Raw genomic sequence first — 21,785 nt, 5'->3', positions numbered from 1 at the left:
GAAGAAGACAGAGTCGACGTGACTGGGACTGTTTATTCAGAACTCTCAGATACAAACAAAATAAACTCGCGCTAACAGCACAGCGCTCTCAACAACTCAGTACAATAAATCTTTCTCCAGCTCTCCGTCTCTGGTCCACAAGTGCCCAGTCAGTCTCTCCATCTCCTGCAGTGCGTGCAGTGCCTCGCTAAACCATGCCCCCTCCGCAACATAATCTAACACTCATTTCAAATGCAAAGATGTCAGCCAATCACAACAGTGGGTGTTTTCACTGAAGTCTCAAAGCAGACACGCCCCATGAAACAGGGCATTCAGCCAGAGGGGTAATAACAGTATAGAAAAAAGGCCTTTTATTTCTAAATTATGACATTTTTTTATGTTAAAATCATATTAATGCAAGTACACCTCAGAAAACATAAAATAATAGAAAAATGCCATGCCATGGGACCTTTAAACTTTTCAAAGACGGGGACGAAACGATGCCACTAAAGCACTACAATCTGAAATGAGAGATTTGAAATACAAAATCACCCACCTGCAACTCTCACACTTGATGAGGAAGCCATCCTGCATTAGGCGGCACTGACACCAGGAAGGTGGAACTGCGCCCTCCACAACCTCCTCCTCCTCCGATGAGCTCTCGCTGTCGGCAGAGTTGTCTGGTTCATTGTGGGGGAAACAGGGTCGTGATCGTCCCAGAGTTCCATTGCGTTCGGTGTGGGAGAAAATGGTCTGGGAGAGTGGGGAGGCAGGAGGGGTGGGAGGGGGTGGAGCTCCATAGTTATGATCCTGACAACACACAACGGAAGACTGTTGCATCTTCAAACAACGGTGTTCAGGCACAACAAAAGAGAAAAGGAAAGAGAGAGAGAGAGAGAGAGAGAGAGAGAGAGAGAGAGAGAGAGAGAGAGAGAGAGAGGGGAAGAGAATGAAAGGTGGGGAGCAGGGAAAGGGGCAGGAAGAAAGAAGAGGTGGGAATGAAAAACTAAAAAATGTGGCATTCAAAAGTGAACAATATTTAATGATGTCACTAAGAAAGTTAGGGCTAAACTTTCTTAAACTGAAACCATAAAACAAAGGAACAGTTGAATAAATATTGCATGATAGGACAAACTCCTTGTGATGTTCCTCATTTGTAAGTTGCTTTGAATAAAAGCATCTCCTAAATTAAAATGTAAATATAATATCTGTCCAGTTTGGTTTATAGTTATGTTCAAGAGAGAGGTATTGACTTTGGCTATGGGTGTTACAATAATCTCTTTTCATTGTAAATTCACCACAATTTAATCATGTGCACCAAAGCAAAAGTTGTATTATGCATGAGTTTTTTTTAATATGATTCAGCACCATGCATTAATGAGGTGCTATTAGGTTACACCAGTGGTTCTCAAAGTGTGGGGTGCGCCCAGCAAAAAAACAAACAAAAAAAAAAACACAGAAAATAGCTGTTGCAATGGCGTTCAAGTACATGAATAGTGGTTGGTGCTTTGCTTTTATAAAGTGGCACTGAACGCCAATTCCACTGAATCGTTCTTCTTCAGATCTCTTCAGCGGACAGCATGACCAGCTGCTATTGTGTACGCGCTGCTCCGCTGCCATGTTCCGGTAAGAAGATGTACAAGCTGAGCTTGAATATATATTGTTCATCCAAAGCATTACAGAAACATTTACATTTACTGTTTATTTACATTAACAGTTATGTTCTGATCTATTCTCTCTTTTATATTTTCAATGATTCAACAGCATCACAAAGTGAAACTATTGCAGGTGTTTTTCACTGCACATTTTTCAATTTAAAAAAATCTTTCCATTTTTATAGTTTTTAATTAAATTATTCGGTTGTCAGAAGTGGGGGGGTAGAATATTTTTTCAAATTTAAAAGGGGGGTGTGACCAAGAAAAGTTTGAGAACCACTGGTTTACACATTGATGTTAAAATTACAATATAGTTCCTTTAAAAAATCCTTAACTTAAAATAAACAAAAATAAAAATAACTTACAGCGTAGGGCAGGCCACCATAGCCATGATTCTGTGTGTTCCCACAGCTGCGACTTGAGTAATTTTTCTCTTTTACTGCTGGGCTTGCTTCAACGGACTCAGGACTGAGAGAAAGAGAGAGATTTTTGAAAAGCATGGAAATAAAACACTAGTTAGTCACACAAGTAACTGTGGTATTGTAAACTCCAGATGACCACAAGAGGCAGTGTTTAGCACTAGTGAATAATTGCAGCACCAGTCAGATGGACTGAGACAATATACCAACAACACAAAGATCTATGGCAGTCACCTGGAATTCAGAGAACCACTACTGTTTTCATTCCTACTGACCACCAGAGGCAGTTCTAAGCACTAGTAGATGACCCATACCAAAACAGACACAAAAGGAGTAAAAAATGAAATTGAGGAAAGAGAAGCGCAGTCCACCACGAAAACGCAAATTAAAGGGATAGTTCACTTTAAAAATGACAATTATAATTTACTCACCCTCGGGCCATCCTAAGTGTATATGACATTCTTCTTTCAGGCGAATACAATCAAAGTTATAGTTATATATATATATATATATATATATATATATATATATATAAAATCCACACAGCTCCAGGGAGTTAATAAAAGGCCTTCTGAAGTGAATCGATGGGTTTGTGTAAAAAAAAATATCCATATTTAAAACTTTATAAAGTAAAATATCTAGCTTCTGGCGGATCCCCTTCCGGATTCAACTTACCAAGAAAGTGTAACGCTTCACTCAGTTCAAAATGCTTACGCTACGTCTGACATCATCGGCGGGCCAGTTACGCTTTTTCTGTAAGTTGAATGCGGTCCGCCGGAAGCTAGATATTTTACTTTATAACGTTAAATATGGATGTTTTTCTTACAAAAACGTATCGCTTCGCTTCAGAAGGCCTTTATTAACCCACTTGAGCCGTGTGGATTACTTTTATAATGGACGGATACACTTTTTTGGGTTTAAAATTTTGGGCTCCCATTCACTGCCATTATAATGCTTGGAAGTGCCAGGACTTTTATTAATATAACTCTGATTGTATTTGTCTGAAAGAAGGGTGAAGGATGGCTTGAGGGCGAGTAAATCATGGGGTAATTTTAATTTTTGGATGAACTATCCCTTAAACCCAAGATATTGAGACGGTTCTAGTAGAATGACAATGGACAATCGTTGTTGAAACCACATGGTATTGGTAAAAAAATAAACGTGCAAGAGCTTATTAGGCTACCGGCTCCCAGTAGCCAGATATGACAGCACAGCACTACTGCAACACACAATGCCACATATATGTGGCCTGCCGCAGATGAGGGAGTATCTCTTCAGCAAACTAAAATTAAAGGTAGTGAGACCAAATGATATTACCAGTCCTGATGTCGCTCTCTCTCTTATTGTGGTTTAGGATCCTGAAATTAACTGATGATAAAATGCAGCTTATATCTGTTGCTTTTGTGGACTTGAACTTGCACTCACAATTTGCATTTAGCACACGAACTGAAGTTCAAATTTATGTTCATTTTGCAGAGAGACACATTTATGTGGCCAAGTGTAAATGGAAGTTTTAACAAATTGGATAGCTATCCAATCAGTAAAAATGCATAAAGTGACCAGGTGTAAACAGGCCCATTTAAGGATAAGGACTTATGGAAGGAAACCCAGAGTGTTTGCCAAGGTCACACTAGACTTTGAGCATGCAGAATATATACAGATACTGTGTGAAGCAGGCATTGCGGGATCACCAAGGAGGCAGCAGTCAGTATCACTATTAGTATAATCTGTAGAAGCATTCCGTGCTGCAAAGTCATGCAACCAAAATTGAGCAAGAAGCTGCAAAAGGCTGGTTACCCAAGCCTAAAGCCCAGTGGTAGACATTATGAGAGAATCCGGAGGTATCCCCAGGCAACTCTGTCTCATTTACAGATAGACCAAGCTTTTGAACATGTTTCAGAAATAGGTGTTGCAGATAGTTTTCTGCTTTGTACAGGCACATTTAACATCTCACATGTCAAATTGAAAAACCATTAAGTTCAATAAGTACTACAATTTAACAAGATTTCAATTCCTGTACAGTCTAATCTTTTGATTTTGACTATGGGTGAATCTTCAGTTGTCAATGATGATTGTTCTTTGGACCTTTCTGGATTACAATCCACCTTCAAAATGATACATTTAATTATTCCAGCTGCTTTGAGAAAGGCTATAAATGATCTGCTACCTGCAACATACTCGCATGCCAGCCAGACTCCTCCTTTATGTATACAGACGTGATGTAATGACACAAAGACGAATTTCCCATGGAAAGCTACCAGTACCAGTCAAATTATAACACATTATTACCATTGTGAATCGGGCTACATTAAGGAGACTACATTTTAAACACTAATTCACAGATTAGATTAGGCCATTTCCAATGGATCGCTTATACAGACCGTTTTTGACTGTGTTCTGGGAGTTTGTTACACCGTGCCTACACCGGACGTGACCGCTGTCACGTGGCAACAGCTTAAAGGGTTAGTTCACCCAAAAATGAAAATTCTGTCATTAATTACTCACCCTCATGTCGTTGGACACCCGTAAGACCTCCGTTCATATTCGGAACACAAATGAAGATATTTTAGTTGAAAGCTGATGGCTGAGAAAGGCTTCACACAGGCCTCCATTGGCATTCAGTACATTGACACTTCCAAGATCCATGAAAGGCACTTAAAACGTCGTTACAAAGTCTATCTCACCACAGTGGCTCTACAATAATCATACAATGCGACGACAATAGTTTTTGTGCGCAAAAAAAAATCAAAATAACACCTTTATCCAACTTGTTCTCGACTTCCGTGTGCGCCTCCACGACGCATGCGCGAGAATATGACGCAGATCCGGCGTTCGGACATATGACCCAGAAGCGATTTGTTTACGAGCAGAGGAAGACGCGCGTGTCTAAGCTGTTGGATTCTACATTGATCGTGCTTTAGGTCTCGGCGTAGTGCTCAAAATGGAGCTTAAGTGTGTATTTCATCGATTCCCGAACACCGGCGCTACGTCATATTCTCGCGCATGCGTCGTGGAGGCGCACACGGAAGACAAGAACAAGTTGGATAAAGGTGTTATTTTGATTTTTTTTTGCGCACAAAAACTATTGTCGTCGCATTGTATGATTATTGTAGAGCCACTGTGGTGAGATAGACTTTGTAACGACGTTTTAAGTGCCTTTCATGGATCTTGGAAGTGTCAATGTACTGAATGCCAATGGAGGCCTGTGTGAAGCCTTTCTCAGCCATCAGCTTTCAACTAAAATATCTTCATTTGTGTTCCGAATATGAACGGAGGTCTTACGGGTGTCCAACGACATGAGGGTGAGTAATTAATGACAGAATTTTCATTTTTGGGTGAACTAACCCTTTAAGGCCGTCTACACTGGACACAACAGAGCAACCGTTGCAAACCCATTTGTTCTTCATCATCTCAGAAGTAGCACAAGTGCTTGCAATACGTCAGAAATAGAATGGGGCATCAGTGTTTAGTTGTGTTGTGCTGCGCTGCATTCAGTGTAGACAGAATCATTGATTATAATGGGTTCTTTTGTCATGTCATGCTGTTTGCGTCCGGTGTACACAGTGCTAGCCTTTGATTGCTAGTTTGACATGTTCACCGACATATTAACGACCATTGCGATACATTTTTTTTTACCTCAGACGAAATTCTGGCAGTGTCATAAGGCACAGTCTTGCAGTTCTGCACTTCTACAGAGACCGTCAAATCAAAAACCAATAGGAGCGCAGAACCAGATGATATTTAGTGCGACAACAACAAAACACCACTTGCTCCACACATATCATCTTCGTTTTTTCCATTTTCCTTTCAAGAAAAGCCATGATCAATGTTTTTGTTTGCTACTAGCCACCATTTCAATCCTCCATGTAATGAAGCTCACAGTCACCAAACGCATCACAGCTTGATGATGTAAAACTCCAGACGAGTCTGTGTGTCCATTTTTAAAGCGTGACAACTGAGATCCTACAGTGTAACAAGGCTTTCATCTGGGATCATGTTCATACAGTCAAGCAACAGTCATAAACGACTACAATAAATCGTACAGTGTGCACCCAAAAATCTCTACAAGACGTGAAAGTAAAAGCAACTGAATTCTGATCTACTGCGGCTTATAATCTTTGGCCTGTCACCATGACGTTGCTGGCATATTTTATCTGGCTGGTGCCAATGATCCACTAATGCGTAGCACTTCCTTTGGAAGACAGGAGTAATAAAACAGTACAGCGTTCAAAAGAAAAGAGGCAGTGGTCATGAAATGATGAAAAATGTGCACCAACATTAATATAGTGTGGGTGAACATCAGCGAAAGGTTCTAAGACCTGTTTCAGGAGAGAGGAAAAAATTATTGAATACTGTAAAAGATTCTGGAATCTTGAGTGTTTGACATAGTATATGCAGCTTCGATTGATTGGCCATTCAGAGTGAGCAGGTGATAGAGTATATTTTATTAAAAAGAATGAAGTGTGCCCAATGCCCAGCTTTATAGGTTAACATGCAAGACATATTATGCAGTCTATTTCTCTCAATCTAAACTAATTAATTTGCATTTATCCAATGTAAATTTGATCATGATACAGATGAAACAGATACAGATGATCTTAACCATGGAGAAACAAAATGAACTAAATAAACAACCCTCATTACCCCTTTTCCATTAAAATGGTTTGCATTCTGGTGCCAGAGCCCATTCTTGGCAAGTGCTCAGCCGGGCAAATTAAAGCCTTTTTAAATCCTGCCCTGTGTTTCCACAAACTTCACATAACGGGTTTTGTTGTTATGTGACTATGTACAAAAACAAACGTGCTGTGTTACTCAGTTATGTAGGCAGTACGCGTTATGTGGTCTTTGCTCTAAAGCTTTTTGGTGTGGGAGAGAATTTTTTTTTTGGGCCTTTTATTCTGTGGAAACCGGAAAAATTTGAGAATGGACACAGACCAGGAACCCGCACCACAACCACGTTAGTGGAAAAAGTACTCATAACCGAAACTTACTCTGATCCAGCGGCCATATCTGTGTAAGGTGTCTCAGGTGTGGTGACTCCCAGTGTGATTACTATGCTCATGACGTCGAGCGCAGCAACGCGGGGAAGGGGAAGGGGGGGGGGGGGGGGGGGGGGGGGGGAGGGGCAGGGAGGGGGTGAGGGGAGGGAGAGGAGAGGGGAGGGAAGAGAGGAGAATCAAGGGCTCCTAATGACAGCAGTGAAGCACTCCTCAGATGGGGCGCTGTAATACCACGTCACGCACATCAGGAGACCTGAAAATCAGATAACCAAAAAAACAGAGAGAGAGAGAGAGAGAGAGAGAGAGGGGGGGGGAGGGTTTAAGTACATGTCCACAAATATATGTGTAAATACAGCCTTAAAACAATGCAAACTTTAGCTGCTTTTCCCCCATCGGGTTGAACGGTTCCAAGAATGGTAAGGAGCGGTTCCAGTAATCTTTCCACTTGAGCCTGGTACGGCACGGCACGATTACAAACAGTTTTTTGGCTGAGAATTCGCAGCATGGTTGGCTAATCGTTCTGAACCGTGTTGGTAGAATGCATATAGTGACGTTGCCACTCAGGATTGGTCACTTGTCTGTTGCCTAATGTCGTCTGTAAACTCTTGAAAATGAAACCTTATCTGTCGCGGCTTGGCACGGCATGGAACGGTTAAGCAAAGAGAAAGGTTTAGCCCAACGGCGGAAAAGCAGCTTTTACAGCACCCACAAAAAATACCACAAAAATGTTGATCTATTAACAAAGGTTGTGTATGCACTTTATGTATGCACTTTACTAGGGCTGTAATCTCCCAGTTGATTAGTCGATTATTAGTCGATACGTTCTGGCTCGACCAAAATTGCCACGTTCATTTCATTAGTTTTGCAGCTTTCATTTAATCAGGTGGAAAGCACTAATTGCTAATGGGGGTGTTTTCAGAGCACCCCTGTTTCACAGGTAACAGTCACCCCCCTTGTTTTCACTTCTTTTGGATTAGCCCAACCCACTGGAGAAGAGAGACAGATTGAAGTAGGCTAATTTGGCAGTATATTAATTTAATTGTGAGAGCGTTTTCCTAGTCAGTCCTCTTCTACCATGTCAACAAAGACATCGGCAGGGTGGCAGAATTTTTAAAAAATAGAAAATGGGAAAAAAGTCGAATGCAAATTTTGCAAGCAACAGTTTGCATATCACAGCTCGACGACAAACATGTCATATCACCTAAAGACGGTAAGCTAACTTGTCTACGTTAGGTTGCCTCGTCTGTTTTGAATTGCCCCGTCCCTTTTATTATTTTGCCAACTGCAAATTTATTTCTAGTATTATTTATTTGATTTGGGCACTTTATTATTTTATTTTTTATTTGGAGCCTATAATGCGCAATGGGCTGTGCCCACTGTTTGTATTATTTTTGAGCCAATGCTTTATTTTTCAGTTATGCACTTTATTTCGTTTCTGCTCTTGATCTGGCTTGTTTAATAAATATTAACTTTTTTATTAAAGTGGACGTGCCTTTTGTGTTGAAAATCTGCACCCAACCCGCTTAAAATAGATCCGACACCAGACCCGCGTCCAAAATAAAATCAGTTTAGCATATCACATTATAGACACACTTACAAAAATGTTTATTGCCAGCAGACAGACGTTATTACACGACCATTAACACAAGGACAACTTTAGCCGAAGCTGTCAAACGGCTACATCATGAAGGACATGTCCTTATCATCTCTACGGTGAACCTTCAGCTTGGTCCTCTTTTGAAAAATACTGTTCGATAGAACTGCTTATGCTTGGTTTGTTACCACTGTTATCTGCGTTCTTCCTCAGCAATGAAGTTCCACATTTGCGGGATCAAATCCAATATACAAACTTTTCTTTAACTCCTCTGGATCCACTCGACGAGTGAAGGCAGATCGCACGGGTGAGGTTGTGATTCTCCTGGGAGGGCGCGCGCGGCCACAAATAAACTGTTATAGATTTTAAATTATTTTTATCAACTTGAAATACAGGCAATATATATTATATTATAATATAACATATATATAATTATATAATATATATATATATATATATATATATATATATATATATATATATATATATATATATATATATATATATATATATATATATATATATATATATATATATATATATATATATATATATATATATATAGTGATCATATCACTAGTTGACAACATGGCCTATGATTTCCGAAAATACTTACAAAAAACACAAAAAAAAAGTAGTTACAAAAAACACACAAGCAGTACTGACTGACTCTGATCACGGGCAGGTGTTATCCGACAACAGTTATAGTTGACAACATGGCCTATGATTTCCGAAAATACAGTACTATGATATTGCGCAGGTGCACGTGATGCATTGCTGTCTGAGCCGACAGACTCGTGTGTCAGACTAAACTATTTAATATACTGCAAATAGCCTACTAGTTTTTTATGTTTATTTATAATTCATTTAGGCAGACAACAAGGCTACCAAGTACTGCGCACAGTGCGCAGCTAATTAATTTAAAGTTTTTTTCCTCCTAACGTCATTTTTAGTCGAAACTTTCAGGACTTCAGTCGACCAAGATTTTCTTTGGTTGATTACAGCCCTACACTTTACTTAATTTAGGTCTTTGTTCTGTGGTATTTGTCCTATTGCTTGTCATTTATTTCTTGGTTCTTGTTTCATTAATGATGGTTTACTTTTTTTATTTATTAACTGTTTGTGGATTTTCTACTTACATTAGTTAGCCTAGTATCAGTTTTCGTTGTACTATCAAAACGTACACTTTCCTTATCACGCAGCAGCACACAAACATTTTAAAAATGAAAGATGAATGGATTCCTCTGTAGAGAAGCGTTCAGTCTTTCCGCTCGCAAATTCCGCCGTGTAATATAGTGAATGCGCCATTGTGTGAGCGCAACTGACTTTTAAAGAGAACGGGAGAGGAGACTCTGATTTAGGGCTGCACGATTAATTGGAAATTAAACCGCACACGATGTGAAGCACAACTCTGATCAGTAGTAAATGCTGCTCCATCTGCAAGCCAGAGGGCACTCTCGTGCAGGGTACTCCAAATAGCAATAGCGCACGTCATTCCAGGAAATCCCTATGAACATCATACTATCAGTGAGCTGAATAAACAGAACACTTTGATTGATTAAACATGACAAAATACTTATGTTTGGAAAGATGTTAAACTCGTGTTGCTTTTTCAAACACACGTTATAAGTGACTCACAACTCGGTGCTTTCAGATGGAGCAACATATGTTACTGATCACAGAGCTGTCCTGCACTGACAAACTGCACATACAAAAAAATTTTTAAACGCAGCCTTTGCGATTTCATAATCGCGATAAGCCAAAGCAATTTAACAGCGAATATCATGTTAATTGCGATTTTTCATGCAGCCCTACTCTGATTTGTTTATTGCACGTTACGCCCAAAACACACTCATTAATCATTAAGAGAATAGGGACAACCCCATGCGCCGGGCACACCAACCATTTTTCCCGTCGTTAAACTAGCAAAAGTGGATTCGGACACGCCTTAAGTGCACTTGCACCATGTGCTTAGATCATTAAAATAGGGCCTCAGTTTATCAGGAAGTGAAGATTTTGCTCTCTTTGCCTTGCTGGTGTGCATAGGTATAACATTACTGTTGGATACAGTGTAGTTTTATTATTAATATTTAACCATTTCTTTTTGATTAGGATTACAGGAAAGAATCAAGTTGCTATCTAAAACATAAATCCGCATGGGTAATTAGTTGTGTGATATAGACAGACAGACATACATAGATTCACATAGCACATCAGTGTTACCGCATGCTGATGACATGTTTCCAAATATACTTGAATAACCATTCTTTTTTTTCTTTTTTACATTTAGTTATGTTGCAGCCTTTTGCAAATATGCTTTAGTTTCCACATCAATTATGTCATACTAGTGTTGTCAAAAGTACTGGACCTTTGGTACCAAGTGAAGTTGATACTTAAATTTTAAAAACCTGTTAAGAGATGTGACCAAGAACACAATGGTCACTCTGGTTGAGCTTCACCAATCAAGAGTGAAGTTGGGAGAAACCTGCAAAAGGACAACCATCACCAAAAGACACCACCGATGTGAGCTTTATGGCACAGCGGCCATACAATAATGAAAAGAATGAATGTTATTCAATATATTTAAAATAATCTGTTATGAGTACAATGAAGTCAATTAAGCTATTTACAAAATTATTATAACATCTCAAATACTGAAATAAATAAAATGTTTTTTTTTACAGTCTATGGTTTTTGCATAATGCTTGATGAGTTTGATTGACAGCTGTGTTAGGCAATTAGGTGTATGTCACGCTCATGCCTGTGAGTTCATAAAGTGTGTTTACCTATTCACTAAAAAAAAAACAAATCGCATTCAGGCCGCAAGTAATGTTAATACTTTTCTATTCCAAGCGCAGGTTTATTCTGTAAAGCTGGGAACACGCCATCAGTATCTGTCAATCGTGAAGGTGCGCGTGGCTCTAAGTTTTGACGCAATTCAACCTGCAGTTTGAATTCGCCTTTTGCAGACCTTGCTGTAGGTCCTTTTCTCATCACATATCAGGTCGTAAAGCCGTTTATTTTCAATAAAAAAGAAGAAACTATTTGAAAAGTGGAAATAAAGTGTCTAACGATTGTTGTAACCGCTGCTCATGTTTTGTATGTGGACAGGTTGTAGCTACAATTTTGGTTTATGTAGACAGTGACAGTGACAGTGAACGTGCACATTCAGTAGATGCGCTCCCGGTACACAAGGTGGTGCTGCCGCTTCTGACACTCGCTTGTCTCACAGAAGAAGAGGAGAGACAGTATTTACGTGCTTGCCAAAACCAGACATATGTCTATGGCCAAAACCATTCACACACTTTTTACTAACTGGTAGGGCTGTAACGATTTGACCAAAAATAAAAACCTCGATTAATTGAACATTTTACCTCGATTACGATTAATGAACGATAATTTTTCTTTCTTTTTTTCCTTTCTTTTTTTGCCCTCGTAAGGTTTTTGATTAAGTTCCTGATAAGGTTTGTACTGTAAGTATTTTCTACTATTAAAAGGTGGAATTTTTTTTTCTAATGAAAAAGTGCATTGAAGGAAACGGTTCTCTTTCAGCGGTTATTGTCTATGGGGCATATTTCCGTTTGTTGTCCATCAGATACAGATAAATTAGCACAGTAGGCCTACATTACATTTATTTGAATGCATTAATGAGAGAGTGATTGTGTGTGAATTAGAGGTCTTCACGGGTCCAAAAATTCATACCCGAACCCGAAGACACCCGTAATGTGCTGAACGGAACCGACCCGGACCCGTCTATTATTTCAAAAGCTGGAACCGAACCCGGCGCGAAGACACAGACCTGACTGGACCCGATTGATATTAACATGTCAATAAACAAGTTGCGAAACAAATAACATAACAAATAACAGCGGAAGCTCGGGTTGCCATAGAAACATGACACCCACTTGAGACCGCACATGCGCGGCTAGCTGGAGCAAAAAAATTTGTGACAGTTCACCTGAGATTTTGTTGCTGATTTGAAATATTATTATTTAAATTAAATGAATTATGTATTATTTAAATATAAGTACAAATCAAACTTCAACAGTGCGTTATACATAGGCTAATACACTTGACAGCACTTACTTTTTTCTCATGTTTTTCCGCAATATGCATGAAGGATGCCCAGACAGAAGAGGTGCCCGTGGGTTTAACTTTTTAATATATAACAATGTACAATATTTGTTGTTTTTTTAGCTTTTTTCGCACATCACTCATGAAGGTATCCATAATTATTACCGTGCGCTTGCAGAGAGAGCAAGAGAGAGAGCGAGAGAGCGAGAGAGCTCGTGTTTTTCTTCTTTTTTAAACCTTATTTCCCGGCTCACACTTTTCTTATCCTAATTTTACAAGTTGCAAGTTACAAAAAACACACAAGCAGTACTGACTGACTGAATGTCGGTTTTGGTTATTTTTCGATTAATCGTACAGCCCTACTAACTGGCAAGCAGCATTCGCAGCTCTTCTTCTTTGTCTACTTACTACTTCTTCGTCGTATCAATGTGTGCTCGGCAAGACTGTTTTGTGCTTGAGCGCCACCAAGTCGTGTTTTACGGTCACTTCAGCAGCTCCAGGTACGTGAACAAAAACGGCGATCTCATTGGTAAAAAAACGGTGTGCACACTCACTCACATTGGCGCCCTTTGTTTAGTCACGAGGCGTTAAACGTCAGCAATAAACACGCACGAAAATAGTCCTGGTGCGAACAGGCCTTTAGGTGGCCGTTTACAGACAAATCCACACACAAGTAGCCTACCTGTATGAACAATGACTTGACCATTGACAAGAGACAAAATACAAATGTCTTGTGTATTGTGAAAGCGATATACAAATAAAAAACTTTTTGTTGAAATTGAAGGAAAAAAATACTTCCATGGAATATAAAAGTATACAAAGTATGTACATACTACACTGTATTCATACACATGCTTTATAGTGTGTTCAATGGTTTGCACTGTTGTTTAACAACAAACAAAAAATCTTTCCAAAAACTTTTAGTAGACAAAAAACTCCATAAAACAGTTTGGAAAGTTGTGCGTTTTGAAAATGATGAGATCTAGGACAGGACTACCCATTTAAGACCACCGGCAACTATAGTTGCCGCAGTGTATGGTTGTCGTTTTCCTTTTGTAAGTATTTTTCAAAATGTTATCCATGTTTTAAGTCTCAACGACATGCAAGAAAACAAGCAAATAAAGGATTTCAAGGGGAAAAAAGGTATTCACTTCCTTCCTGTCAACATTAGGCTGCCAACTTTCTACCCTTACTTCCAGGAAGCATGGCAAAGGCAAACCCATCAAATAATCATGAAGGTCTCTAGAATCATCCAAACAACAAATCTTACAAGAGATCTATAGTATTTTTGTATACTTAGTCAAGTCCAAGCGGCAAATTACTTCTAAGTACATATATCATGGGGAAATGGGGTATACTGTGTTTAGTGCTTTTTTTGCTTTCATAATATCCCACCTAAAACATAACTTAACCCTTTAACCGACATCTCAACTGTACAATAGACCTTAATCATAATTCAGTAGGGAATAAATCTGTCAAAAGGAGGAGATGAGAGAGCAATCTTTCCACAGCTCTACTGTCCCACCCCTGTGTCTGCTCTCCAGGGGTGGATGGGCCTTACAGTTTTCAAGTGACAGCAACAGTTTCCAAGCTTCAGTCACTCACACAAAAGGAAGAATGGAAAGATAGAGAGTTAAAGCATGGGATTAATTGCTGTAGACTATCTTTTTCTCCCTTTTATTATACATCTTGTAAGGGGTAAAATATTGAGGTCCCGTCATCCAGTTTGTGTGCATTTCATTCTAATCGGTCAAGGACCCTAATTCTTTTTATGACTAGTAGCTTATGATTCCATTATAACAGGGGTGTCCTAAGTCCGGCCCTCGGGCCAAATGCAGCCTGGGAATGAATTTCAAACGGCCCGCAGCTTGTCTATTAAAATATATTATATGTGGCCCGGCACACATAATTTACAAATCGAGCAGTTTCACAATGTCAACACAGGGTGGCAGTACTATATTTTAGGCCAGGGAAACATTAACGTTCCAAAAGTGGAAAGAAACAGTGCTACTTATGCGCAGCGCAACTCGCAAACTCTGAACAACTGTTTTTAATTGCTGAGCGCTTCGATCACGCGACCGATACAAACCGATATAAACAGCCAGTAAGAAGCGTTCAAGTTCAGAGTTCAAGGTCTCTGGTAGGGTTGTGCCGATGGACTAGTGCTGGGCGGTATACCGGTTCATACCGAATACCGGTTTTTATTTTTGTTATGATATGAATTTTGATGATACCGCAATACCGGTATGTCGCTTAAACAACGTTCGGAACGCAGCGCAGCACGTCGTTGTTTGAGAGGGGACGCATTTCACTGTTGCACTGTACTAGTGAGAGCAGTCAGAGCACAGCTGAGATCGCCTCCTATACCCCCATTCACTATTCCCTACGTTATCACTTTATTTGAAGGAGTGAATGAAAACGAGTGCGTGAAGTCGGACAACCATTGTGTGTACAGCGGCTGTACACTCGTTATTGCGGTGCGATGTGGGATAGAATGAGTGCACTCAATAACGTCCACTATAAAGCGCTGTCCCCTCCAAATTAGGGGTGGGCGATATCTCGATATTTAAAATATATCTCGATATTTTTTAAACACGATATGGATTTTGACATATCGTATATATCGATATATTGTTTATATTTAATTCTGATTTTGCCACTTTGCTTGTTTGCCTTCTCTGTGCTGTGCTCGCCCCCGCTCGCTCGCCCCCCGCCTCCTTGCTTTTGTTCCCCCTCCCCTCGCGTGTTGTCATGGCGGCGTCCGCAACCAGCTCGGAGGCTACAGAACTCGTCTTAAAAACAACTGGCTCCATTATATGGTGATACTTCGGTTTTAAGGCGTCGGACGAACAGCAGACAGATGTCTACTGCCATGAATGCGGACAATTGGTTCTCAAACACTTGATCCAAGATACAGTTTACCTAGGCAGCATTACTTTGCGAGACAAGAACTCCCGCGACTGTACACTACGGAGAGAGAGCGGATTGCTTGCTGGAGAAGGTTACTTACTATGCCCTTGATTTGAGTTGTTTTATTTTTGAATGAAAATTCATTATTTGCATGCGTTTTAAAGCCTTGCGCGTAGGGCACCATGCGGTTTCCCGAGCGTGCGCACTAAAAGCCTGTCAAACAAGTGATTACTGGACTAAATCTTACTGCGCTAATACTGTCAAATACTCACAAGGTTAACATAAACACAGTCGGTTGTCTAAAGTGAAAGTAAAATCGGCGTGTGTCTGTATATTAGATGCGTGAAAGTCTTAAATTGACAGCAGGGCAGCCTAGTGAACACGCTGCCGCTTGTCCTTAAAGGGACAGTTCACTCTTAAATGATCTCATTATTTACTCACTCTAATGTTGTTCCAAACCTGTATTAATTTCTTCTGTTGAACACAGACAACTGATGGTAGCGATTGACATTCATATTATTATTTTCTACAATGGGGACCAGCAACTGTTTGGTTTCCAATATTCTTCAAAATATATGTTATGTCCAACAGAAGAAAGAACTTTATTCAGGTTTAAAACAACTTGAGCGTGCGTAATCAATGACAGAATTTTAATTTGAGTGAACTATTCCTTTAGTGGTTAATAAAATAACAAAAGACAAAGACAAAATCACTCACGGCTCTTGACTGAAAAACTAATACAGTAGCTTTAATAAGAATCAGTGTATATTTTATAGGGAAGTCTATGTAGTGTTTTATTTTTACATTTAATTCAATTTCATACTTAAATGCTGCTGTACAGCTCTGAGCTGCCAGTGTAAATCTTTATAAATATATATTTATTTTATATTATACAGTACACTAGGAATGTGTACAAGGTTTTTTAAAAGTAAAGTTTTAAGTTTAACTAAGGTTTTTCAAGTCTTTTAAGTAAAATAAAGAAAGAGTATTGCAATAAAAAAATAGTATTTTTTCCTCCTTAAGCTCTTGCTGTTCGGCTAAGAATAGAATAGCAAAAATCTGATGCGACTAGCCATCAGAACCGAACCGAACCGAAAACCGTGGTAAAAAAAAAACGAGGTATGTATTGAACTGTGGACTTACTGTATTGTTGCATCCCTACTTTGTTCCTACATGAACTGCCTACCTATTTGCACTTCAATAAAAAAAAAGACTTTGTGGTATTTGGCATATTTGTTTTTGCAGTAGTTTTTGGGGGGTTATTTTTCCTGTAAAGATATCGAGATATATATCGTATATCGAGATATAGCAAAATATATCGAGATATATTTTTTGCTCCATATCGCCCAGCCCTACTCCAAATAATGCCCTATATGAGGTTATAAGGGGCGATTTCGGATTCAGCGCTTGATTACAGTGGAGAATTCGAACTACACGCGGCGCGCACGAGAGAGCCGCGATGAGTTTAACAACGCTCACCACATGGGTCATATATCAGATATAGACCGGAGCGAGCGCGTCTTAAGTTTTTTTGGACATTTTTCATATACTATAGTGCTCTAAACGTGAACCCGAAGCGTGTATGCGCACATATTTCATCACGTCTTTTTCAAATGAAATGGGCACTGATTAGGCTACACTAAACCATAAGTCTGATCACGACCGCGATGACACGATGGATTATTCTGCTATACAAAAGACAATGAATGATGTAAGTTAATAAATAAACTGACAAATCAAAGAAGAATGGGCAAAAAAGTAACTGCTAATTCTTTCTGTGTTAAACTGATGTGTGTCATTTGTTTAGAGAGCGCTCTTAAATGTATTGCAAAACTCTGCGTTTCTCCCTCGTTTTGGCAGTTGTTATATAGGATTTTTATAACAACAAGACAAGATTTTTTAAATGCTTACGATGCCCTCAACTCAATTATTTTTTTAAGAGTAGAAAATAGTACTTATGTAAAGAGATATATTTTAAAAAAAAGAGCTTAATTCTTAAGTGGAAGGAACCTATTTTTTTCCCCTCACGTGCAACCTAGCGGATGATTCATTATTTGGGTTAGTAAAAATAACGAAATGATAATTTTAAGTAGAAAGTAGAAAATAGTATTTATGTAGGCCTAAAGAGATATAGTATATTATCTACCTATTTACATAATTACCCCCCCCCCCCCCCAAACGACGATATCATCGACCATCACGATGTTTTACTGTAAACATCGTCAACTGCCAATTTAGGGGACATCGCCCAACCCTAGTCTCTGGTACAAGCTGCAAATCTCTCTGTGATTTAAAGGTCCCGTTCTTCGTGTTTTTTTGAAGCTTTGATTGTGTTTACAGTGTGCAATATAACATGTGTTCATGTTTCGCGTGTAAAAAAACACAGTATTTTTCACACAATGTACTTATCTGTGTACCGCTGTTCTCACTGTCCTAAAAACGGCTGGTGATTTCCTCTTTCTATGAAGTCCCTCCTTCAGAAATACGTAATGAGTTCTGATTGTGCAAGCGCTTACTGTGTTGTAATTCGACCGCAGCTTAGCACACGTGCCAGCAGTTCCTGTGTTGTGATTCGACAGCAGCTTAGCGCATGTTGGAAAGGTCACGCCTCTTAACGGAGAGATGTATGCGTTCAATAATCTCTACAGCGTCCCTGGGAAAGCCAAACAAAGGTGATTTGACTCCTGAATGAAAATAACAGCGTCTCGATGACATGGCGATAAACACACTCAACGCAACAGTTCCTTTTCTCCACGCGACACGTCCGCTTCCCCACGTGGGACAGCAACAAGACCGCGCCCCCTTTTTCGCGTTTCTTTGTGGGCGGAGGTTAGTCTGTTCTACTGCTCTACTGACGTAATTAAAGAAGGAAGTACCAGGATGTAGTCCAAGCCAGCCGTTCGCTGTAGGCTTTGAAAGGGAACTTCTGTTAAATAAAATATCTCGCTTGGCATTGAACTTTGAGCTTTATAATTTTACAGGTATTATTTATGCTCTAACAGCAACATTACACACTAACTAAAGTTTGAACAATGGGATCATGCGGAATGGGACCTTTAATTTAGTTTAAAGCCAGTTGAAACTGCGCTGACTTAACAACACTAAAGTGCAAATCAGGAGAAACATTGAGCCAATCCAGTTAAAATACTTTTCAAACAACAATTCACCAACATTTATCATGGATTACTAGGGTTGGGTACCAAAACCCGGTGCCAATATGGATTTCGGTTCCTCATTTCAGTGCCACTAAAATTCAAACGTGCTTTTGCGCTTTGGCTGGCGCTGAGCCAGAGACAGACACGCTCAGCGCTTGTCACACATCACAACTGTTCAGTGTTTTCAACCACATCATGTTTATTTTAGGTTTCAAACATTTAAATACACATAAGTACTAGCAAAAAATACACACTTATGTCTATGGAAGCGGCAATAACAATCCTTTCAGACAGTTATAATTTGACTACGTTTTTTATTCATATCATATACACATTATATAGTAACTAACTTATATAGTTTACTCTATTCTTCTCCCAGTTCAACGGTCATTTGCATTCATGCATTTCGTGAGACGTGGATGAATATACGTGTTATAAATCCGACAGATCCGATTCTCTGAGGCGCAAACTAACATGGCAGCGCCCATCGCGCATTATAGATCAACTAACACACATTCACTTACACATATTTGTATGCATCGTGATGCCACGCCCCCGTTGCGAGTGCGACACACACTAATCCTCTTCTATAGTATTAGTTAAACTAAAAACTTAGCAGGAATTGCTCTGTAAATTAAATTGAGAATGTAACTACTGCATATATGCTATTTTAAATACTGTAGTCTATGCCAGATATATATAGCCTACATTTTGAAATCATTTGAGGCTGAAACATCCATATCCATGCGTGTTTATTTTAGCACTTCCGTCAGTGAAACAACACAGCCTATAAAACATTTAAACGATTTTCAGTAAATAATCGTTACCTCAAGAATATAAGAAAATTAAATATTAGTTAGAAAAATATTTTATTCATACTATTTCCCTGCAAAGATGCGTCATATACCACTCTGCGCTTTGAGAGGAATGTGGGACACAAGCTGGATAGACAACTTCTTGAATATCTTCATCTTCATGTTTTCTCCTGATGTTGCAAAGCAACACTTGTTGTAAAAGTTCTGAAGAGCGGATTTTATCTTCCACAAGGGCAAGACATTTAGGCAATGTTTGATATTTCACTGCCAGAGAAAACAAAACTAAAATCACCGCGACGTGTGTGTGAAATGCGCTATTCAAATAGACCGCTAATCTTGACGCGCCTAACAAAGTTTAATAACAAGAACAAACTGTGTAAAATACAATTTGAAGTAAAAAGGTATTCGTCCTAGAGTTTTTTATACTTTACCACAATAAAGGATGTGAATAGTTAATAGACTTAATTATAAGCAAACGAAAGGAAGAAACGATATAATCCCCTGCAAAAATGACGACGCGAGTGAAGATTTATGAAAAGAAACGAGATGTCCATGTCCATTGGGATAAAATGGACTGGGCCTATTGTTAAAATTCACGGAAAATCGAGTGACCAGATCCAGATTGCAAAGCAGAATGAAAAAGTGCTCTCTGACCATTATTTCCTTTCTAGGCTAAAAGCTTTGTGCTTCACTCCTGTGGTAATATTCACGTGCAAGTTGCAACAGCATCACGTTGAAACTGCGCTGACTTAACAACACTAAAGTGCAAATCAGGAGAAACATTGAGCCAATCCAGTTAAAATACTTTTCAAACAACAATTCACCAACATTTATCATGGATTACTAGGGTTGGGTACCAAAACCCGGTGCCAATATGGATTTCGGTTCCTCATTTCAGTGCCACTAAAATTCAAACGTGCTTTTGCGCTTTGGCTGGCGCTGAGCCAGAGACAGACACGCTCAGCGCTTGTCACACATCACAACTGTTCAGTGTTTTCAACCACATCATGTTTATTTTAGGTTTCAAACATTTAAATACACATAAGTACTAGCAAAAAATACACACTTATGTCTATGGAAGCGGCAATAACAATCCTTTCAGACAGTTATAATTTGACTACGTTTTTTATTCATATCATATACACATTATATAGTAACTAACTTATATAGTTTACTCTATTCTTCTCCCAGTTCAACGGTCATTTGCATTCATGCATTTCGTGAGACGTGGATGAATATACGTGTTATAAATCCGACAGATCCGATTCTCTGAGGCGCAAACTAACATGGCAGCGCCCATCGCGCATTATAGATCAACTAACACACATTCACTTACACATATTTGAAAATCTGAATATCAGATAGTTTGTGACATAGTTAACAAGTTTGTGAATTTTTTTAATAAAAAAGAAAAAACTAAATAAAACCGATACAGCTGTCATATAGCCCTATTGCGGTTGCTGTGTGCAAGGGGGTAATCCAGCACCCGGAAAGCGTACCTTCCATAGGGGCGGCCATTGCTAACCAAGCCATCACCTGCTGTTAGCATTCCATTGACTCCCATTCATTTTGGCGTCTCTTTGACCGTGAATAACTTTACATCTGAGGCGTTTAAAGACTCCATCCGCCATTGTTCATTTCTAAACAAACACAACAATGTATAAAAGGCTCCATCAGCTTGTATCTTACACTAATCGCCCCGCGTCATAACCACGCGACTCTCGTCGCATAGTAGAGAAACCTTATAGACCCGTATAGACAGGAGGAGAAGCTTGCATGCAATCTTTTACTGTCTATGAGGCAATCGGGGGGATGCGGAGGCGTAAAGTCCGATAAAGTCAAGGGAGAAGCATGGGGAGAAGCCCATAGAGAGCCAAAAGCAACGGGACTAAATATTTCAACGTTTTGAGGAATTGGAAATGATTCGGTAGGCTATGTGGCAAGTGAATACATATGAAGTAACATTTATCCACGATCTTTAAATAATTTATCTATTTCATTAAATAATGAAGTATGGGTAACGGGGTATACATATATTAACGGACGATGGGGATATTATCAGGAAATTATACAGGCAATAGAAGAAGAAGAAAAATTCCATCTCAATGTCAATCGCGGTTAACATTATTCCTTTGTTTATTTACAGAGCTACGCTTAAAGATGAATGTGATCCCTTCCATCCTG

At 39.3% G+C, this 21,785-nt stretch overlaps 1 protein-coding gene across 8 annotated transcripts in view; it reads right to left on the bottom strand.

The window, feature by feature from the left end:
• setd5 (SET domain containing 5) overlaps nt 1-21,785 on the bottom strand; it is a 64,438-nt gene that overhangs the window by 21,795 nt on the left and 20,858 nt on the right. For 4 of the 8 annotated variants that reach the window (XM_079840980.1, XM_079840979.1, XM_079840975.1 and 1 more), the window contains exons 2-4: nt 7,045-7,306; nt 2,000-2,102; nt 536-789 (exon numbers count right to left, since the gene is read on the bottom strand). In XM_079840980.1, coding sequence (XP_079697106.1) covers nt 536-789; nt 2,000-2,102; nt 7,045-7,115 — 428 coding nt within the window. In that variant the 5' untranslated portion in view covers nt 7,116-7,306. Of the gene's footprint in view, nt 1-535; nt 820-1,999; nt 2,103-7,044; nt 7,307-21,785 lie in introns of all 8 variants that reach the window. The other 4 variants (XM_079840977.1, XM_079840973.1, XM_079840974.1 and 1 more) reach the window with 1 other exon arrangement.

The sequence above is a fragment of the Gobio gobio genome, assembly GCF_949357685.1.
Source record: "Gobio gobio genome assembly, chromosome: 17".
Classification (NCBI taxonomy): domain Eukaryota; kingdom Metazoa; phylum Chordata; class Actinopteri; order Cypriniformes; family Gobionidae; genus Gobio; species Gobio gobio.
This window is presented reverse-complemented; position numbering and strand designations above follow the sequence as displayed.